General features: G+C 35.8%; 1 protein-coding gene and 1 long non-coding RNA gene across 3 annotated transcripts in view; one reads left to right on the top strand and one right to left on the bottom strand.

Annotated features, from left to right (window-relative positions):
• The window catches only part of PAWR (pro-apoptotic WT1 regulator), a 109,233-nt gene that overhangs the window by 23,407 nt on the left and 62,160 nt on the right, over positions 1 to 23,666 (bottom strand). For both annotated transcript variants that reach the window (XM_027593843.2, XM_027593844.2), the window contains 2 exons: positions 12,517 to 12,648; positions 2,518 to 2,552 (listed from right to left, as the gene is read on the bottom strand). In XM_027593843.2, the coding sequence (XP_027449644.1) occupies positions 2,518 to 2,552; positions 12,517 to 12,648 (167 nt within the window). The remainder of the gene's footprint in view (positions 1 to 2,517; positions 2,553 to 12,516; positions 12,649 to 23,666) is intronic.
• LOC113922077 lies at positions 1,970 to 12,300 on the top strand. Its single transcript, XR_003519890.1, has 3 exons — positions 1,970 to 2,125; positions 10,765 to 11,084; positions 12,105 to 12,300. It is a non-coding gene; the product is annotated as an uncharacterized LOC113922077 (long non-coding RNA).

Below are 23,666 nucleotides of genomic sequence, written 5' to 3'. Positions count from 1 at the left end.
CTGTGTACAGTATATCATAAAGTTATTTGGTACACTGGAAACATTTTCTAACCTATGTGGCCAAATTTCTATTCTTTAGGCAGTCTTCCTTTTTTTAAATGCCCAATAGTCGGCAGACACCCTCATCAACAACATCCATTCTCTAGTCATTGCTACAACGTGCTGACAGATTAGTCAAAGTAATTAACTGCTGATGTACAATTTAACAAATTCCTCTCGATAAGGAATTGATAATTTCAAATTAGATTCTAGATTTTATTTTTTTAGTTATTTTTCCTCTTTTTAAACAGTATTCAAACTACGAGTTGCTGTAAGTCAGTGAATAATGACTAGAAGCTTTAAAAAATGTTTATTTTATAATAGTATTAAACAGAGCTAAACCTCTGAAAGCTGAAAATTAACAAAACATGCTCTAGGTCATGAAAATTAAAAAGGTACCAGTGTAGGAACAGGTCCCAAGCAAAACAGTGGTCTGAAAAGCTTAAAAAGAGAAACATACATGATGGAAAACAATCTTCTTCCTGATTTAACACAATGAAATGTAAATGAAGCTTTTGATGAGTATTTATAAGAAAATTATTCCCTGTTGATTCTACTTAAAGAACACTAATCTGAAAAGTGTCAATTATAATTCAAGGTTTACTATTTAATAAGTAAATATTTATACATTTATTAAGTTACTGAAATTTATCTTTATCCCCAAACCAAAAACTAATGATAAAAATGTTTTTGGTTTGTGCATGTGGCATGGAAATAAGCCAAATCAAAGCTATTTGACTGGCAATAATTTCGGGCAAAAGAAAAGAGATTCTTTCCAATTTAAGCTATTCATGTTAAGTAAAAATTATTAAGCAATGTATAACTGTTAGACACTTAAAAGAATCACAGGTTTCATTATACCTAAATCAAAATTACTCAGAAATGAAAATTAAAACAGAAGCAGTAGCAAACATACTAAGTTCACCTGAGACAGTTTTGCTTTCTTACTCAATTGTTGATTATTCTGGCCTTCTTACCTTTTTCTACTTGTAGTAGATATTATGGCCCATAGTAAAAATTAAAAATTGAGATTTACATGTAATAGTATTAAAATTAGAGCTCCTCTTAATCAATGTTTTATTTTAGATGGAATATAATAATCAAAACTTTCAACCAAACACTTCAAACTTTAACATACAAATAGAGGAAATCAAAGGTTTTATAGGTATGGTAAATTATATACCCAGGTTAATCCTGCCCTTTGCAAGTCATGTCTTGCCTTTTTTTTTTTTAAGTATACGACAGTTTTATTTAGATACCACATTGAGTAGGGTATCTACAAGCACACATCTAATAACCTTGTCTTGCCTTTTTAAAAAAACTTTATTTTAACCAATAAGTTTTGGTAGATGGTGCAAGCATGTGTATTCTGGAGTCAGGCTGTCTGAGTTCAAATCTTGACTCTACTAATGACTAACTAGCCTTGTTCCCTAGTGAAATTATTCTACCTCTTGAGCCCCACTTCTCTCATCTACAAAATGAAAGTAAACATTGTACCTATTGTACCTACCTTTTAAGATAACTGCGAGGACTGAGATTGCTCTATAAACCACCTTGGACATTATAAGCACTTGATAAGGTTTATCATTATTCTATGATTATTAGCACATGTATGACCACATCATCTGTAACCTTTATGATGTCACCAGGGAAAAAGGAAGCTGATAGCCCAAGCATCTCCATTAAACAACTTCTCATATCTAATTCTGATTTTCTTCTTATACACGTACATACATACTCTCAAGCATGTTTTCTGGTAAAAGCATTACTCATAGCGTAGAAGACTTGGTATGGTCTGAATGTTCTGCATCCTCCCAAAATTCGTATGTTGCAATCCTCATGTTCAATGTAGTAGTATTGGGAGGTGGAGCCTTTCAGAGGTCTTTCAGAGGTGCTTAGGTCACAAACGTAGAGTCCTCATGGATGGAATTAGTGCTCTGATAAAAGCGATCTGAGAGTTCTTTGGCCCCTTCGATACCACAGTAAGGACAGAGCAAGAAGTTGTTAGTCTGCAACCCTGAAGATGGCCTTCACCAGAACCTGATCTTGGTGGCTCTCTAATCGCTGACTTCCAGCCTCCAGAACGGTGAGAAAAGTAATTTCTGTTTAAGCCATCCCTTTCCAAGGTGTTTTGTTATGGCAGCCTACGTTGACTAATAAAAGTAGTGTATTTATATTTTCAATGTTCAAATACATAAGGGAAAATGATTCTAAGTTTCTATTTTGCTAATTTCATCAGTTCCATACAAATTCATGGTATGCATAGTTTTCAAAAACAGTAGGGTATGTCAGAATCAGTCATGATCAGAGAGACATTACTATACTCCCACCCACAATGTAATTTCTTCTTAATAGCACAATATTAAGGTTTCTCATTTTTCAACAAGCTGTTTGAAACAGTTATAGTTAGGCCACAGTCAGACAGATATTACAGTCATGTTTGTAATATGCTGTAAGTTAAAACTTAGGAAGTCTTACCTTTTATATCTGCCTGAAACCGTTCTAGATGGGTCCTGTAAAGCAAAAAGAATGACACCAGTTTGGGTGTGTGTGCAAGAACACAATTCCACATTATGTAAAACAGTTAATAATGTTTAACTTTGAAAGAAACTAATTTGGAACAAATATCATTGCTTTAAAAAACTGACAATGCTGGTCAAACAAAATAAGACTCTACATCTGATTTCTCAGACAAAAACAACCACTTTTTTAAAATTGTATTTCTAATTTAGAAGATTTTTAAAACTCAGAAAATTGAAAAAGGAAGCATCATTCATCAACCAATCAGCTTAAATCATTTTTGGAAGCCAATGAGCATTTAAAAACACAGTTAGAATCAAATATATATATATATATATACACAATATATAAATATATATATGCATCTCTCCCTTCTGCTTTATGCCCTCAATTAAAAAAAGATTCACCCCAAATACATATAATGATTAATGCTTCTTTTAAAAGACAGCTAAAAATTAAAAGTAAGAAAGTACTCTTTATGCTGATTGTATGCTATCCAAAAGAAAGGTTGCTGAAAGTTAACATTAACCACTAGGGTGGGGAAATTATTATCTTGCAATTAACCAGGCATTTTTCTGTTCAATCTTTTTTTTTTTTAGATTTTATTTATTTGAGAGAGAAAGTGCACACCTGGGAGCAGGGAGAGCACAGGGGGAAGGGGAGGAAGGGGGAAAGAACCTCAAGCAGACTCAGCACAGGGTCTGATCCTTCCACCCTCATCATGACCTGAACCAAAACCAAGAGTCAGACACTTAACCAACTGAGCCACTCAGGCATCCCTGTTCAATCTTTTTTTTTTTTTTAATATTTTATTTATTCATTTGAGAGAGAGAGAGACAGCAAGAGAGAGCATGAGTGGGGAGGAGAGGGAGAAGCAGGCTCCCTGATGAGCAGGGAGCTCAACACAGGGCTCAATCCCAGGATCCTAGGATCACGATGCCTACCCAACTGAGCCACCCAGGTGCCCCAACCCCTGTTGAATCTTTTAATAGCCAAGGCTCTCCAAATATTTTTTGCAAATTTCATTTTAATTAAACCAGTCAAAATGAAATGATGAGTCTTTTTAAAAACTGATCATTCTTTTCTTCTAGTTATCATTTAAAGTATTCAAGAGAGACTCTACAGTTAAAGAATGTCTGATGTTAAAATCAGAGAATCCACTCCCTTTATAAATAAGATGACCAGATTCCAGACTAAAACAGCAAATACTGATTGCATGGTGCAATAAAGGGCATAATCAATGTAGAGGAAACAGTATAGCAAACCACATGGTTAAGAGTGAAGATTCAGATCCAAGTTTCAACCAGACAAGCTTCAGTAGCTATGAAGCTATAGATAAATTATTTAACTTCTATCAGTCTCGGTTTCCTCATCTCTAAAATAGGAATAACAATGTCAATGTTACTGGATTATTGTGGGGATTAAAGGACATAAGTAAAAAAATTACACAACTCCTTTACAAAAGGCTTACAATTTAAATTTTGCAGCTAAGATTTTTTTTAAACTGGGATACAGAAAAATCTTTACCAATTTTTCTATGTGGAATTTTAGTAAATCTGTCTCAATTATTCCAAGTCAGTATATTCCCATTAGAACAGCCTAACCTACTTATTTAAATAAGTTTATCTCAATTTTTCATGTCCAGTGTATATCTTATTTTCTGGAAGATGGGGATTCCCACCTTTGATTCCTTTTTCCCCCAAACCCCAGCTCAAATAGTATGCCATAAATATATATCGACAATGCATGGAAATAACTTCCCCAGTAATCTGCCACTACAGGAAAATACCACTTTGGAATTAACCAGTTGCACAAAGTAACCAGGTGACAGACAGGATACTAGAAGTGTCCGTATGTATAGGCTTGACCCTTTAACAGATTACCTCTGAGGAAGTTATGCTTTGACAGCTGGTTTAAAGACATTTTAACTCTCCCCACCTTGGCATCAGCTGTTCTTACAGAAGGGAGTAACAAAGCCTAGCAAGTAAACTTAAAGAGTTTCTTACTAACTTGTATTAAAGTGGCAGTCCCTAAAGATGGGGAAGATGAATCTTTGTACTTCATACATCAAACATGTAAACAAATCGCCTGTTTACAAAAATATTTCTAATAATTAACAACAAAAAATATACTTTGTAAAATCTAGCCTTTAAGTTATTTTTAGAACCATAATAACTAGATTAAAATGTTTAATCACTGGTTATTTAGATAAAGCAGAAAGAAATACTAAGCTTGTGTCTATCCAAAGTACATTTTACTGAATGCAGATGATTATGATTTCATACGAAACTTTTACCCCTAAATTTTCACAAACAGTACTTAACTAACATTTTATAAAGTTTTTTTAAAAACCTTTATAAAGGTTTTCATTTATAAATTTCCCTAATCTTACTCTACATGAACTAAAACCAAAACATAACATTAAATGATGTCCATCTAAATATGAATTAGAAAAAAATGTTAATGCCATAGGTTCCAAAACAACACTCTCTCTCAGTTTGGTTATAACTGAAATATTTTAAAACATGACATCAGCTTGATTGCCCAGACTACATTTTACTGAAATGGAGTACGCAGAATTGCTAAATGAGAACAGCCTTTATTAGATTTATTGATTTGTGCGTTACTGATACACTGATTGAAATGATATGAACAACACTGCAATAAATCATATTTATGAAGATTAACACAGGCATTTTCCTGAATATGATAAAACTTTGATTAATACAGATTTAGAGCAGAATTTTAACAACTAGAGAAATGTGAAATGAAGGCTGTTTTCAGCAACACTATAGTGCCATTATACTAATTTTATACTTTGACCCAATTATAAATGACTTACAGTCAGTATAAGAGAACTTTCAAGTTAACTATACTAATACGAAGTTATATAATATCAGTTTTCCATATTTATCACAGCATTTTTTTAAAACAACTAGTCATTTAAAACATATCTCAATTAAGCTTCACACAGTATTTTCTATACAGCTAGTATAGAAATCAGTAAAATAAGAACTCTGATCAAATCATTCCATGTTCATGTCCAAGATGTGTAAACAATTAGAATTTAGGCTTATTTCAATATAACTAGTTTCAATAGTAAAGATTCTGAAGCAGACAGAAGACACTTAAGCTTATTCTTTATTGGTAGATTTAAAATAGGGTCTTTTATTAGTTTACATATTTTGTAACTAAATGTTATTTTCACAGTAATTCTAGTAATCAAATTACATTCCTTAACAATGGAATGTTCCCCCTCCTACACTGTTGGTGGGAATGCAAGCTGCTGCAGCCACTCTGGAAACAGTATGGAGGTTCCTCAAAAAGTTGAAAATAGAGCTACCATACGATCCAGCAATTGCACTACTGGGTATTTACCCCAAAGATACAAATGTAGGGATCCGAAGGGGTATGTGCACCCCGATGTTTATAGCAACAATGTCCACAATAGCCAAACTGTGGAAAGAGCCAAGATGTCCATCGACAGATGAATGGATAAAGAAGATGTGGTATACATATACAATGGAATATTATGCAGCCATCAAAAGGAATGACATCTTGCCATTTGCAACAATGGAACTGGAGGGTATTATGCTGAGTGAAATAAGTCAATCAGAGAAAGACATGTATCATATGACCTCACTGATATGAGGAATTCTTAATCTCAAGAAACAAACTGAGGGTTGCTGGAGTGGTGGGGGGTGGGTGGGTGATAGATATTGGGGAGGGTATGTGCTATGGTGAGTGCTGTGAATTGTGTAAGACTGATGGAATCACAGATCTGTACCTCTGAAACAAATAATACATTATATGTTAAAAAAAAAAAAGAAGAAGAAGATAGCAGGAGGGGAAGAATGAAGGCGGGGGAATCTGACAGGGAGACGAACCATGAGAGACTACGGACTCTCAGAAACAAACTGAGGGTTCTAGAGAGGAGGGGAGTGGGGGGATGGGTTAGCCAGTGATGGGTATTAAAGAGGGCACATTCTGCATGGAGCACTGGGTGTTATACACAAACAATGAATCATGGAACACTACATCAAATCTAATGATGTAATGTATGGTGATTAACATAATAAAAAAATGGAATGTTCCCCAAACTGGATAGGCTATATTAGTATGAGAACTAGCATTAGAAGAAATTGGGAGGAGTGGTAGTCTGCTTCTCATGTGCATTCAAAATGGTCATTTACAGATGGAGTTTAAAGTGATTTCTAAACTCTTGCCAAAAAGAGAAAATTGGGTATTTCTTGATTGAGAAATATTAGACAGAAAAAGCAAAATCAACCTCTATAGTGCAGCAAGAGTCTCATTAATTTTAAGAAGGAAATGCTTGATGTTTTTACACATTAAATATACAAATATAAACTTCACCTCAGATTTGTTAACTAGAAACCTCTGTATTTCTGTGGCAACAAAGACTTCCAAGCAAAGGATGACAACTCAATAGTTACTATACCTGTTAAAGTTGACAACTGCATTCTAAATGGGGGCAGGAGGTAGGAGATAAACCAGTACCACTGAAACCACTTATAAAAACTACAACTGTTAAGAGTGACATTGGTCTTAAAAGTTTCAAAGACTATGTAATTAGACCTTCCAATAACCCCAAAGCCTGTTATACAACTGATTTAAAATATACTTTGCCTGAAATAATCTCCCTTACAATGGGATGGTTTCTATTACTAAAGAAGGGGGAAAGACCTATATAGCACTTAGAAAATGTTGGCAAGGCACAAACTGTTTTGTGTAAGTTTAAATAAAACATTCTGCTTTAGTCAAGCTTAGAATGGTCAGTAAGGAAATCCCATGAATTGTCTTTACAGGTGCAGTGGCAGACAGAACTTGTAAAGTATAAACAAATATAAAAGCATACATGAAATAAGATCAGAGAAATACAAGACCAGCTAAATACAGCAAAATAATACTGAAGTTATTCAAATAAACTAATTACTGACAAAGCCATAGCCCTCAATAAAATTATGGCATAACATGCTAACTGGCCCCCAGGACTAACTTAAAGTACCTATACTGGTAGACATAATGTAGCAAGATAACACTGCTGAAGATGAATGCAGAAAAAAATATCTGTAATGTATAAATGATAAAATAGCTAAGAAAATGGAAAACAAAACAAGAACTTTATCAAATTAACAAAGATTAAAAAAGGAAGAACTCACCATTCCCCTTTCCTTTCTGAATGATTCAGTCCTAAAACCATTAGGTGTGGCAGAGCTAGATGGGGAAGAAACAGAGTAGCCCAAACCACGGTATCAGAATACTGGAGCCCTACATGAAGAGGAGCTGCCTGGCATGGAGAATCAGAGTCCAAGCAAACTGACGAGAACATCCATATTGCAGGGGGACTTGGTGTGGCCTGAGAAATCAGAGCCAGAGCAGAAATGAGGGTGTCTACAAAGCAGGAAAGGGAAGGCAGACTATCAGTCCTGAGACAAACTCAGAAAGGGAGACCCATGTAGGGGGCATCAAGAGGCCCAAGAAGGGTGTGATGGTCATTCATTCAAGAGGGTGGCACAGAACAGAGTTTTAGAGCCCCAGAAGGGTAAAGAAAACAGCATGGCATGGGGAGTTCGCAGCCCTTGAAGAGAGCCTCTCTGCAGAGAGATGAACAGGGATGATGTGCCAGAGCCCAAACACGATGAAGAAGAGTGTCCACACTGAGCGGTATTCTGGCCTGAAGGTGTCAAAGCCCAATCAGGTTGATGAGGGGTCTTCGTGGAGAAGCAATTCAGCATAAGATCTCAGAGTCTGAACATGAACAAAGACCCTAGGGAAGAGCAGCCTATCACAGGATGACAGAAGCTAAGCAGTGTAAGGAGGGAATCCTGGGGCATGGGGGCGGAGGGGTGATCTAGTGTGGGGAATCACAATTCAAGCAGGGTAAGGAGGGCATCCTACAGCCTTGCATGGGATGCTCAAGCCTGAAGAGGGCCAGCAAGTGTTCATGCACAAAGAAAGCCAACATGGGATGTCAGAACTCACTTGTGGTGAGGCGGGTATAAATGTGGGGAAGGGGTGGCAATGGAATAATAGGTTACATAGAAGGGGACTGAACAAATAAGAAAACATTAAGGATAATGGGAGTTTCTCAATGTCACAAAAGGGAGTTAACAACTACTAGAATAAAACCCTATAGTATTAGATTAAATTGGAAGTTATCAGTATAAATTAGTTTCAGTATCTACATAGATGTAGGTAGGTAGGCAGACAGAAGACAGATATGTATATATATATATATACATATATATATACATATATATATATGTATATATATATATATACACACACATATATTTTGTAGGTCTATACACAGAGAGGGACCAAGAATGGTGACATTTCAGTAACATAAACAAACCTACAGCCCAGATCGTGGCTTCAAAGTATTTTCCGGTAAAAGGAATCAGAGTTCCTTAGCTTCTTAAAGAAATGGCTGTTTCCAACCTTGGTGTAGGAAAGTCAAAGATGAGCTGTAACATATTATGCCAAGAAGTATTCCAAAAATGATGGAGATGTAGCAAAAGCTCCAAAGAGTTTCCACTGGCAAAATCTGGGATAATCTGAACATCAAAATAGACAATGGTGTGGTAAGCAGAATAATGACCCTCAGACATGTTTGTGCCCTAACCCCTGGAACCCTCAAACATGTTGGGTTATAGAGCAAAGGGTTGCTAACCAACAACCCTAAATAGGGAGATTATCCTAGATTACCTGATGGGCCCAATGTGATCACAAGATTCATTAAAAGTGGAAGACAGAGGCAGAAGGTCAGAGGGAGATATGACTTAGAATAAAGGTCAGAATGACAAGCTGCAGGAAGTACTCAACCCACCGTTTCAGGTTTTGACAGAAGAAGGAGCCATAAGCCAAAGAATGTGGGTAGCCACTGGGAGCTGGAAGGCAAAGAAACAGATTCTCCCCTAGAGCCTCCAAAAAGGAATGCAGTCCTGATTTTTGCCTTTGAAGCCTTTTATTTTAGGCCTTGATTTTGGCCAATCAGACCCATGTTGGACCTCCAATTTACAAAACTGTAAGATGATAAATTTGTGCTGTTTTTAAGACAACAAATTTGTAGTAATTTGTTACAGCAGCAACAGAAAACTAATACAGATGGCAACAGTATAATCCATCAGATAAAAGAGGTAATAGTGAGTCAATACACATATACAGATATAAACACAGGAAGATGATAGAGAAAGTTTGATGGGGATTAAGATATCTACATGTTCAAAGCACTTACCCACAAAATACTTTTTTTTTCTGTTAAAGGATTTCATATGATCAGCAGTTCCACAAAACACTTATTAACACTTTTATTTAAGAAAAGAAAATAACTGCCCTATAATCTTTTAAAGTGGGAAGATTAAGAAATTTATTTATTTTTTTAAAGACAGATTGATTTGACAGAGAGAGAAAGAGAGAGCACAAGCAGGGGGGGAGCAGCAGGCAGAGGGAGAGGGAGAGGGAGAAGCAGGCCCCCCGCCAAGCAGATAGCCCAATGTTGGGCTCCATCCCAGGGTCCTGGGATCATGACTTGAGCCAAAGGCAGACTCTTAACCAACTGAGCCATCAAGGCGCCCCAAGATAAGAAACGTAAAGAGAGACAGACTGCTTCATATTAAAGGAAACTAAAGAGATAACATCAGCTAAATGCAACACCTGATTCTGAATGAGATCCTTCTGCTATACTTTAGAACATTACTGGGACAACTGGTGAAACCTGGAAAAGGTCTAAGTATTATATGGTAGAAATGTGTCATTTTTAATTTTTTTTTCATTTTTCATTTTCTATTTTTAAGAGCCGTGCTGTGGAAAATACCCCGTAAAGGGAAGAAAGGCTCTTTCCTTTCTGTCTGGTGGCAGCCATCTGTTCAAAGCTAAGCCAAGGTGGGCGCTTACCAGTCCATCCAGGAGCTAGCTACGGAGGAAGCAGCAGTCGGCTGTAATGTACTTTCTTCTCAGGGGGCACTGCTGGCAGTACCCCCAGCTCTCCGTGCTCCACAGGGACCCTGCCCAACCTGGTCCAATAAAGCGCACAGACTAGCGTACAAGGCCAAGCAAAGTTATGTCATATATAGGATTCATGTGCAATGTGGTGCCCACAAATGCCCAGTCCCTAAGAGTGCAACCTATGGCAAGCTTGTCCACCCTGGTGTTAACCAGCTAAAGTTTGCCTGAACCCTTCAGTCTGTTGCAGAGGAGCGAGATGGACACCACCATGGAGCTCTGAAAGTCCTGAAAATTCTTACTGGGTTGGCGAAGATTCCACGTACAAATTCTTCAGGTTATCCTCACTGATCCATTCCATAAAGCTAGCAAAAGAAATCCTGACACCCAGTGGATCGCCAACCCAGTCCACAAGCACACGAAGATAGAAGGACTGACATCTGCAGGCTATAAGAATGTGGCCTTGGAAAGGGTCACAAGTTTCACCACACTACTGGTGGTTCTCACTTGTGCGGCATGGAGAAGATGCAATACTCTCTAGCTCCACCATTACTGCTAATGTAAGTAATGTTTGTAAAATTAAAAGTGCTCCTTGTCTGTTAAAATTAGTTGTCTACAGAATGTTCCATGAATACACTGTCAAATTATGAAAGTTAAAGTGCAATAATGTTTGAAGACTCTAAGTGGTGGTATATCTTGTTTCTTATAAGATAAATGCTTTTATCTTTGCTTTATCTTATTAGGGATTTTATACTTCAGTGTTTAAAATGCTATTTGGTATAACAGGTATAATATAAGTTCTGTAAAAGTGGAATGCAGAAGCTAGCCATGTAGATTTGCTGGTGCATGTAATGAAACCTACAGCTTCACTGAGATGATATAATGCTCTACTGGTTTACTCTCAAATGGCTATTTTTAGGGGTTTGGTAAGACCACGCTTTTTAAAATTGGATTTTGTCTGGAAATGTGAAGAATACCCTAATCTTTTATATATATAAATATATTTATATATAACATATAAAAATAGTATTTATATATTATATATTTATTATATAAATATATATATACACACATGTAAAATCATATGCAGAATAATATAGTTAACTGGGGTCCACATTTTTAGGTTTAATCCAATCTTCCATTTATGTAACTGCTGCTTCTAAAAGAATAGTTTAAAAGAATGCCACCATTTTTAGGAGAATTGAATAAGCCTGTTGCAAGAGGGTTCTCTTACAAATGAAAGTAAATCCTGCTTAACCTAAGCAAAACTGCCTCGGTCTCCACAGTACCACTGAAGTTCCTATAAAAGATGGAGGCTCCTGGTTCTATTCCACAACCCTATGGGATCTGTAGAACATTGAATTTCATACAAAACAGTCAGTAATGGTATTTACACTGGCATATATTAAAACTGATGGAAAGTGAACATTAGGTAAATGAGAAGAATTTAACTTAAGATTTGTAAGATTTGTAAGCTAGTAATCAATGCCAGGATGGCTATCAGAATTGTCAACTCAAACTTACTAATTCTAACTTTATTAAGAGCAAAGAGGTAATTATTTTTCCTATTTTTACAATAGGTACTGCTTAACTTGCTTAATCAGTCAGACAGCAAATATTCACTGATCAAGAACTAAGAACCATACATACTGTTTTTAAGTCAAGAAGTATTTGGATAGAAGGAAAGTCAATGCTTAAATCCACTGAAAATACTTAAATGGAGCTGATGTAACCAAAAGGAGAATGGAAAAATTATTAAAAGCTACTTAAAAATGATTGTTAAAATAGCAACTGACATCCTGGTATTTTTAAATATTCATTTGTAAAATAAAAAAATAAAAAATAAATTTTTAGGGGCACCTGGCTGGCTTAGTTGGTAGAGCACAGGACTCTTGATCTCAGAGTTCACAATCAATCAATATATAATAACTCATAAGAAAATAAATTTTTAAGATAATTTTTTTAAATTAAATTAAATAAATAAATACTCACTTGTAGCAGGTAGGAACTGCCTGGATCTAATAAGCTGACAGCTTCATTCTGCATCGTGTTCTGTTGTGTAATTGCATCTTCACGTTTCCGCTCTTTCTGCCCTGCTTCATCATCTTCATATTCATCTAAGCACTAAAAGAAAAAATAGTTTCCATTTTATTTCTACATAGTACTAACAGATTGTACTGACAGTATGTAAAGATACATTTGGATAGCATTAAAGAAGTATCTGTACATTCAGAAACTAATTTATATGATAAAGGTGTTCCTTTCAGTAATATGTACATTTAATTCCTATAAATTATCTGCTTAAACCCCAAGCTCCACATTGATGCCCCCAACTTATCTTTTCTCTAGACTATAAATAGCAGTGACAAGAGCTTGCTTAAAGGCAAGGTTTACTCATTCTTTTACATTCATTCAACAAGTAAACGAATGGTGTCTACCTTAAACAAGGCACTTTTCAGAGGGTAACAAATGATATACCCAAGACATGGAATTTAATAGTCTAGTGGGAAGTTAAGATGTAAGATATAAGACATATAGAGATATAGATATAGATGCAGATAACTCAATGATAAAGGCCACTTTCCAGCTTAGTACTACCTAAGAGTATATACAGAAAGAGTATTTGTACCTGGGGAGTAAGTCTTCTACAAAAACTCTGTGGAAGAGTTTATAATTTAAAGGATGGGTAAAATTAAGAACTGCAGATATAGAAAAAAGAGAATTTCAGATGGTGGGAAGAGCATATGGAAAGGTTGTTGCTAAAAAGCTCAATCAACACCTGCATTATCTATCTCCAGACTCTACATGAAAAAAAGTCATAAACAGAAACAAAATTCTATTCATCATACCCATTGTGGTATGGGTTATCTGTTCCTTGCAAATGAACACATTCCTTTTGTTTTTAAGATTTTATTTATTTGAGAGAGAGAATGAGAAAGCACAAGCAGGGGGAGCAGCTGAGGGAGAGGGAGAAGCAGGCTCCCCACTGAGCAGGTAGCCCTAAACACGAGTCGATCCCAAGGACCTGGGATCATGACTTGAGCTGAAGGCAGATGCTTAACTGACTGAGACACCCAGGCGCCCCTGCAACGGAACACATTCCTAACCAATATCGCCTTAAAGGGTTCTGTGAGAGACAAAGAATAATGTTTCTGCAGGCAGTCTGTAAACAAGAAGGCACTAACCAAAGAAACAGGACTTACAAATTATAAAAAGAGAGTAAGTTAGGCCACTGTGCAAACTAAGAAGGGACACTGGAGTGTCTGGAATAGGAGGGACACAGTAGATAAGCAGCACATTCAAAGACACAAGGTCCACAATGGGCGATATGGAAGAAAGTACCTCTCTGAGATGGAGTCTTAAAATCAGGATGATATGGAAAGGAAGTGAGGGGAAAGAATGAAAGGGGTGAGATTCCAGAGAATGCTCCTGCCCTCCCTGTAATGGAACTGACTGTGTGTACAGGTGTCATCTGGCCCTTGTCATGCACCCAGTGAGAACTGGGACTTGGGTTACCAGTGCAAGAAAAACAGATACTGAGGCTACTTGACTCTGACCCAGGAGACTAGTGTGATCTGCCATGATCCATGAAATGACAGCAGGCTAACATGGTTAGCTTGAAAGTAGGGTAAGATCTCAAACCCTTCACAGTTCTTGACAGAGGTGAAGATCGGAAAGCCAAATGATCTGATCACAAAGAACATAAATAACCTGAGAAGCGTGGACTTTTCATTACATAACACAGAAAGATGTTATGGTGCTACAATTCCCTGGAATATAGTTTGTAAAACATGATCAAAACTGATTGGAGAGGGGGGAGTCCTGGGTGGCTCAGATGGTTACGTGTCTGCCTTCAGTGCAGGTCATGAACTCCAGGTCTTGGAATGGAGCCCCATGTCAGGCTCCTGGCTCGGTGGGGAGTCTGCTTCTCCCTCTCTCTCCTCTCTGCCTTTCCCCCTGCTTGTGCTCAGTCTCTCTCTCAAATGAATAATCTTCAAAAAAAACAAAAAACTGATTTTGGGAACAGAAACCTATATAAAGCAGTTCACAGTAGAAATTAACAGGACGAAAAGTGGAGAGTAGACAACAAAGAAGACAATTTGATCCTATGAAAAATAATGTAGCCTATGTAGAAAACAGAATCAGTAAAAGAAATCTAGTAATTGTACTAAAGTTTAAGAAACTAGTCCTGATTAGAAAAAGACTCTTAGGACTCTTAAAAATCCTTTCTCAGACAATAGATGGTATCATGTTTAATGGCAAAATATCACCAAAATTTAAAAGCAAAATCAGACTTAAGACACTGATATCCATTCCACTATCAACATAGTTGTTAACATCACTCTGGAGGTGCTATCTGATAAAACCAGGTAAGAAAAATAAAAGATTTCAGCAGTAGAAAGAAAGCAAAATTTCATCATTTCAGATGATACAATTTTGTTGAGATAACATAAAAATGTTTTAGAATTACTGAAGTTCATTACAATGGTTTTTATAGAAGTATGCAAAAATCACTTCCCAAAGTAACATGAACAGCCAGTTAGACTGTATAATTTTAATAGTAACTATAAAAATAAACCAAAAAACTTTATGAAAAAAATACACAATTTTACTGAGAAACACAAATTAAAGCCTATTCTTAAATGAGAAAAAGCTAGTATTGTGAAGATGTCAATAAGTCAATTTATAAGCTGAATAAAAATTCCAATCAAAATCTTAAGGAATTTATTCAGAAAGTAGGGGTGATCATCTGAGTAAATAAATACATAAGATATCCAGAAAACTTTTTTAAAAAGTTACGACAAACATTCATTCTAACATTAAAATGTATAAAACCACAAAAATAAAAACTGTAACTGAGGTCCTAGAAAAGAGAATAAAGTAAAGGAATTCTTCAATACACATTACTGAGATAAGAGGTCAATCATTTAATGCACAGTGGGGGCTGAGAAGCAAGTATGTAAGATCTGGAAAAAACAAAAGAGTAGTCTCATCTCTAGGCTTCTATTCCATGAAAGGGATCATCTCATTCTTCAGTACCTGAACTGCAAAACTCCCTGACCATAGGACTGAATGTCAGTAGCATAATGCTAGAACTCTTAAATCCTAAAGTAGTGTAGACAGAAAGTAAAAGTTGAAGCAGATAGCCATGAACTCCCTGAGTGCTGGGATATTATTTTATTTATCTTTGTTTTCATTTTCTGAGATCCAGTCCCTCAACCTCAATAAATGAGACTCCCTTACTAGCACATTAAAAAGAGGAAGAAGAAAAAAAAATTCAGTAAATGCTTGATAAATGAATGAGTTACCAAGATAAGACAAATCAGGGAGATGAATTGTAGCATCCCAAGCTAAAATGGAATATTCTTTTCCATGGCAACACTGTTACCCACTGACCTGGGAACCTATTCATCACACATACTACCTCTGTGGAGAATTTGTACATCTTACATTCCAGGCAGCTTTTAGAATAGGGATTACTTGATGAATCACAACTTCCCTCCAAGGTTATTCTAAGCAACCAGTACAATTCTTTTAGCACAAGCATCCTACAAATTCTTTAAGCTATCTTATATAACTGGGATAAATACACCTGGAGGAAACTCTGGTGGAAATGGTAAGAAAGAATGAAAGCAAAAAAGAAGTGAGTTACTAGACCAAGGTAGGTTAAGATATTTTCCACTTCTATTTCTTGCAAAGATTAATAATTCTCTAAGTGCACAGCTGATGGTATCCTTAACGGAGACAGACTTATTTTTTTTAAGATTTTTTATTTTTAAGTAATCTCTATACCTAACATGGGGCTCAAACTCACAACCTCGAGATCAAGAGTCTCTACTGAGCCAGCCAGGTGTCCCAACAATAATTTTTAAATAAGTACCAGCAAAAGAGAACCAAAAAGAACCCAAACATGTTTTAATGTTTTTTTCTACTAATCATAAGCTTTTTATCTGAGAGAGAAAATGATGAGAAGAAAATAGATGCTGACTTTATATTATAATTACACCATGTGGAACTCAATGCCATCTTTTCCCAGCTCTCATTTCCAGATAAACGTAATCATGTCAAAGTTACTCTCTCCTTTCACATAGATTAGAGAGAAAGAACTGCATGAGAACTGGGTTAACAATTATCTTAAATTGAAACCAAAAAGTCAAATTTTATGAAATGACATTTTTTAAAAAGAAATGAGAATAAGTATCACTGACTGTCACCAAGCTCGTTGCTACTCCCAAAACTGCATTTTGGAGCACCCAGTATTTTGGCAAATAAAACTCCTGAATAAAACAAAGGTATGATTTTCATTCTTAATAACAAATTATTAAGATTAAGATGCTATAGTATGTTCTAAAAAATTATTCAGGCTATTGCTAATCTGACAAAGTAACCAAGTAAAAAGGAAATCAAGATATTTTTAAAGTCCTATTAGCTGGGATCAAAAAATACAACTCACAGGAAAAGAATAGGAAATTCAGAAATAGATCCAAATACACAGACAAATTGAGTTTACAATAAAGTGGAAACACACAACAGTGGGAAAAGAGGAACTTTTTAATATGTGGCTTGGGGATAACTGGATAGCCATATTTAAAAAGATAAATTTAGATTTATTCCACATACCACATACCAGAATAAATTTCAGTGCATCATTAAAAATGAGCAAAAATTGAACAGACACCCCACCAAAGAAAATACAGGCATTGCAAACACATGAAAAGAGGCTCAATATAATTAGTTATTAAGGAAATGTGAAATAAACTTTGAGAGACTATCACTACACACCTACCAAAATGATTAAAATTAAGGACTAATAATGCCAAGTGTTAATGAGGATTTCAAACAATTGAATATCTCCTACACTGTTGGCAAAAACTCAAACTAGAAAACAGTTTGGCAATTTCTCTTTTTTTTTTTAAGATGTTATTTATTTATTCGACAGAGAGTGAGAGAGTACAAGCAGGGGGAGCAGTAGAGGGAGATGGAGAAGCAGGGGGAGCAGCAGAGGGAGACGGAGAAGCAGGGGGAACAGTAGAGGGAGACGGAGAAGCAGGCTTCCCACTGAGCAGGGAGCCTGATGTAGGGCTCGATCCTAGGACCCTGAGATCATGACCTCAGCTGAAGGCAGATGCTTAATCATATGAGCGACCCAGACGCCCCAGTTTGGCAGTTTCTTATAAAGTTAAATACACACTTACCATATGACCCAGCAATTCTACTCCTAGTTATTACCAAAAGAAATGAAAACACGTTCACTCAAAACTTGTACTAAAAAAAAAAAAAAAATCAATTTTCGTAATAGCCAATAACTGGAAATAGTTCAGAAGTCTACCAACGAATGAAGAGATAAACAGTAGTACAACCATGTAGTGGAATACTAACTCAGTAACAAAATGAATGAAATCTCAAAAGCATTATGCTAAGTGAAAGACACCAGAAAATAAAGACTATATATACTGTATGACTGCATTTATATAATATTCCAGAGAAAGCAAAATCATAGTGACAAAAAGCAGATCAGTGATTGCCAGGAGTTGGGTGTTGAGAGGATGGGGCTGACTAGAAAGGGACAGAAGGAGTGATGGAAATGTTCTATATCCGGATTCTCGTGATGGTTTACCCAGGTGTGTACATTTGTCAAAATTCATCAAAGTGTATCCTTAAAACAGTAGCATATTATTGTATATAAATGACAAACTAATAAATATGACATAAAAAATATAATAGTGGAGGTATAGAACAAACGGCATGGTAAAAAAAAAAAAAAAAAAAAAGACTGAACCTAAATCTGATTAAGCTTCTAGATCCAACTACTAATTACAGAAAACAGAGAGGACATAAAAACATATTAGATAACCAACCACCATGGAGACGCAATCATGAAAATCCAAATTGTAGGAAACTCTAAGCAGGAGTCAGAAAACTGTGAAAAAACAAGGAGGAAATATTTTAGTCTCCTGAGCTACATAAAATCTCCTGCCTTTTTTTTTTAACAATCCTTTGAAAACACAAAAACCATTCCTAGCTCTGTCATACAGAAATAAGCCTCTACTAAGGCTTAAAAGACAGCCAGTTTCTACAACTAAAAAACTGCAAGAGGAGGAGAAAGAAGAGACCCATAAATTTGAAACTCAAAGGACACATGAACCAATCCCAAACATATGGACCTCCTCTGCATCCTTATTAAAGGAAAGTATTTTTTAAAATTGTAATTTAAGAGACAGTTTGAACAATGCATATATGGTAAAAGTAAGTCTCAGGAGTTTCATGAGATTAATGATTTTTAACTTTTTTAGGTATAGTGATATTTTTCTTTCGTTTAAAAAAAAAGATTCCTTGTCTTTATACTGAAATACCTAAGACATTGATGATATACACTGAAATAATATGTCATCTGAGATTTGCTTCAAAATAACACAAGAAATAAAATGAGTAGTGTGTAGTGGGTATAGATAAAACTAGCTAGAAGTTGATAACTGTGGAAGCTGAAGGATGGGTACATAAGGGACTTCATTATACCATCTTCCTTACTTTTGTATATGATTAAAGTCCCATAATAAGGTTTTTTAAAAAGCAATAAAATTTAACTGACCATTTACTAAATAACTAAAACTAGATAAATATTTTATTCTAAGTAGCATAACACTTCTGCTTCTAGAGAACAAAACGATGGAGTATTATTCACAAAGTGTTTTCCAAAAAATGGGAAATGTTTGCAATTTCATGCAGAGTAAAAAAAAAGATATGAATGACAGAAAGAAAAATACACATTATCTTTAGATTGATCTTTCTTTATGGTTGTCTGTAAGGCATATGTTTAATTAGAAAATTATTTAAGAAATCAGATTTTGGAATCACAAAGACCTATATTCAAATCCCAGGTCTGTAACTTAAAATACTTAATTGTGTCTACTATTAATTGACTCTCTAGGTTGTAAGGCCCTGTTTAGCACTAACATTTAATATTTCATAAAACTCTCATAAAAACCTTGGGAGGTGTGTACTACCTTACAGAAGAGGAATATGAGGATTAGAATTAAGTAAGAGGCTCAAAGACACAAAGCTGTTGAAGGGTGCAATCAGAACTCCAACCTAACCCTAAATTCAATTTCCAACTGCCAGGTATAACCTATTCATCAGTCATGAAATTCACTTAGTACATCACAACCCAGGATTTTATGAAAAGAAAATAGAAAATATCAAAGAACACATTTTTTGTGAAACTTTTGCTTTAGATTGTGAATATATTGGCTCACTTAGTACAATACAGAATTAGTAGGAGTTGCAGGGAAAAAAGAGTGGCTATGAGTTGACGATGGCTGTAGCCAGATGACAGCTGGATAAGCATTTATCTACCCTGTAGTTCTATGTATGTGTATTTTATTTTTTAACTTTAAAGGGACTTTCTGGAGGTCAGGTCTCATTTCCACATCTACTTCAGTCACTGACAGCAGACCAAGCTTCCCCAGGTCTCTTCCATCACTGTACAGACTCTCATTTCCATCTTATTCTGTACATTCTACAACCTGATTCAATCCTGTATCCCCTCCTCCTCTCCCTTCCAAATCATTCCACTGTATCCTCTGAATTCCTGTAGATTAATATTTTGCTCTCCTCAACTGCAGAATGAAATCTAGCTGGCTCCCTGAAAAAGCCCTTTCCCCCATAGCTGTCTCAACTGAAAGCTATTTGTGTTTTAATTTCTCTAGTGTCTTCTGACTACCACTCTAAGAGCAAGTCTCTCCTTTGGCCACAAAGTTCTAACCCAGTGATTCTCATTCAGTCAATACCACTCCCTACAAGGCATGGAATTTTGTGAAGGCATTTTTGGTCATATTGATGACTAAAGGATGCTACTGGTTTATGGATCAGAAGCATGGAATGAGTATCTTGCAATTTCAAAAATTAGTCCCTCTAAGAAAGAACTGACCCACATCCCATTCAACCAAAGAATGTAATACTGAACAGTCATGCAGGTGAAAAATCTATTTATAATTATCTGAACCTAAACATACTTTACCTCTAAAAAACAGTGTGTTTGCAGCATTTAAAAATATAGAGAGATCTTTCCAGGAAGACAACTATACCCTGTAAATGATATTTTGTTAGTAATCTTATGAAAAAATTTGCCTGACATTTCAGAAAATGTCACTAACAGCAAAACTATTCATGGTATTTTAGCCATTAATAAAGCACACTTTTATCAGTCCAAAACAAAGTTTGAAAGCCAATGCACTATGTTTTTATAGCTCTAAAACTTTGCTTGAGGCAAGAGACTGCACCATCACAATAGCAGCATCACCACAATATATCACACTTACAACAAAACATGACATATACAGTATATATTCAATGTTTGCTGAACTAAATACTGGGGTGCATAGTGAAAAAACAAGACTAGACTGAACCAGGTTGCAAGGACACTGAGACTAAGGAGAAGCTGGGGCTGAAAGTCGTAAATACAAAGTAACCAGCCAATCATCACTCAATTTCTTGAACAAATGAGAGACATACTGGTTTTGAAAGACTAACCATAGAGTGATATATATGTGAAATATGCAAATAAACTTAGAAATCTTAAGGCTATAGTTTCCACTACTAAAATTTTTATTACTATACCTCAAAGGTTTTTTGGGTTTTTTGTTTTTTTCAGCTCAAACTCATTTCCCTTTTATTAAAGTCCAAGTTACCATTACATCATTTGGTATTCAATAAAGGAAAACTTGTTCAAATAAGGTAAAATGTCATCATCAGTATTTCCAGGTGGTTGTTTACAATCAAGTAGTATCATGCATAAATCCTTGAGAAGCCCATCCATGAAGTTTATACTTTGTCAAGGCCCAATTCCTCTGGAGTGGGGAATCTCAATTCATTTAAAATTGATCTAAGTTCCTGAATGACTTAGGGGTAGATTTCCTTATGAGGTCCTGCTTTGTCCTTAACAACCTCTAGGATGCAAACTGCCCTAGCAAAATCATTTAACCACCTGCATGCCAGCAAAGCAGCATCATTAATTTTGGGTTTTGGAACCAGATCATAGACAACAAGCATGTTCATCCCTTTACACAATTTTCAGGCATCAATATCTGGCTTGTTGAAGTATGTCACCCAGCAAGCGTCAAACTCATCTGTTTCCTGTGACCCACAAGAGTAACAGCATACTGACTGGACAGTGGCAGCGGGGCTGAGGGTCTGGGGCCAGGTACAGGAGGCCTCAAGAGCTGGTGAGGGCCATTATAGCTGCTGCTACAGTGCAGGAGCAGAGAGCGATGCCAAACCTAACGGTGAAGGAAGCCTGTCAAGGTTTTTAATATATCAAAAATGTAGTAAGTTCATAGAATGAAATAACTAAAAAGGATCCATTTCATGGTAGCTTTTCCTTATCAATTTTATAAACAGAATTCCACAAAATTCAGGAGTTCAGAAAAAGCAATCAACATATCATTTGTCACCTTTATTTTTTTTTAAAAAGATGTATTTATTTGAGAGAGGGAGTGCACGTGTGTGAACGAGCGGGAGGGGGGTGGGGGATGGGAACAGAGAGAAAGGGAGGAGCAGACTTCCCCGCTGAGCACAGAGCCCCACTTAAGCCCCACAGAAGCCCCACATGGAGCTCGATCTCAGAACTCTGAGATCATGACCTGAGCTAAAATAAAGAGTCAGATGTTTTACCAACTGAGACACGCAGGCGTCCACATTTGCCAACTTTAAACACAATTTTATTAAGGTATTTTTAAATGTTTCTAATATTTGGAAAACAGCATACTCCATATGGAGGGACTTTTTACTTACAATAGTAAGAATTCTTGGACAGTAGGGGTATACCTAAGCATAACAGATATCATCATTCACAACTATTACTTATCTGAAACTATGCATACAAAACAAAATACAAATCAAAAAAATTGTGATTCAAACACATTAGAAAATTAGTATATCACACAATTTATTCTGAGACTTTGATATTTTGACAGAATAAATTGTGTGATATACTATCTAGTTCTTGGAAGAGTTCAGCTAGATAACTGCTTCACATTCCTTTCTCTTTTTTCACATCTGTTCTCTTTCATAAGTGATGAGTCTTACAAAGAATGAAACAATTCATTCATCTCCAAACAATACTGAATAGTTCATAAAATCCATTAAAAAATGCTACTTCCTTTAATTTTCAGAATCCCCCCAAATTTTAATATCCTCTTCTATCCAAATGCTGAAGTCTATATAACATATGCACATCTGATCTTAAAATAAAGAATCCACACAAATTCCTTAAGTGTTCTGGTTTTTTCAATAAATTTTTGCAAAGTATAAATACTTCTTTATAAAGCTCTAGCACTAGGGAGCAGGGAAACATTTTCTTCATATGAATTAGAATGAGGACAAAAATTACAACAGAACTAAAATGAATTGCAAATTTCAAACAGCCAGGAAAATTTAACTGTATCTATGTTTAATAAATCATATAAATGTGGCTCTAAAAGCATTCTGATTGTCCTTTGCATTTAAAAGAAAATCAAGTAAGCAATCCTAGCAAAGCTTTTAGGGAAAAGAAAGAAAAGCTATATAGCTCCAAGAAAATGAAAAAAAGTTTCTATTTAGGAGCACACAATTACAAACCATGAATATGGGTAAGTGGCTGTGCTTTCCAAAATGAAAAGTTACTATACCCATGAAAGGCATCAGGAAAGTTGATTTCTTCAGTAAGACCATGTCAATCCTATCAGTACTGCTGTGCTTTATCTGTCTTCCTCTCTGGTAATACCCTTTTTACATCCTCCAATACTCCTTTATCTAGCATACACCAGTCTGTCATCACTCAACCTCTGCCTAGCTTTTCCTTACCTTCCTTGCCCTGCTCCTAAGCCAAGAGGCTTATTTTGAATGGTTAAACAAAAGAAACTCTCCAACATAACAAAAAGAAAACTGAAATAAGATCAAATTAATAAGTATCTCTACATGAAAAGAACTGAACAAAATGAACAAATGACCCCTCTCTCCTCTCATCAGGTGGCTGAAAAAGCCATGTATATCTGTATCACAATGATTAAAAACTACTACTACTGCTAGCACTACTACTACTACTACTACTACTATTATTACTACGACTACTACTACACACAGCCCTAAGTCAGAAAGTATGGGAA

Source organism: Zalophus californianus, chromosome 9 (genome assembly GCF_009762305.2).
Source record: "Zalophus californianus isolate mZalCal1 chromosome 9, mZalCal1.pri.v2, whole genome shotgun sequence".
Lineage (NCBI taxonomy): Eukaryota > Metazoa > Chordata > Mammalia > Carnivora > Otariidae > Zalophus > Zalophus californianus.
This window is presented reverse-complemented; position numbering and strand designations above follow the sequence as displayed.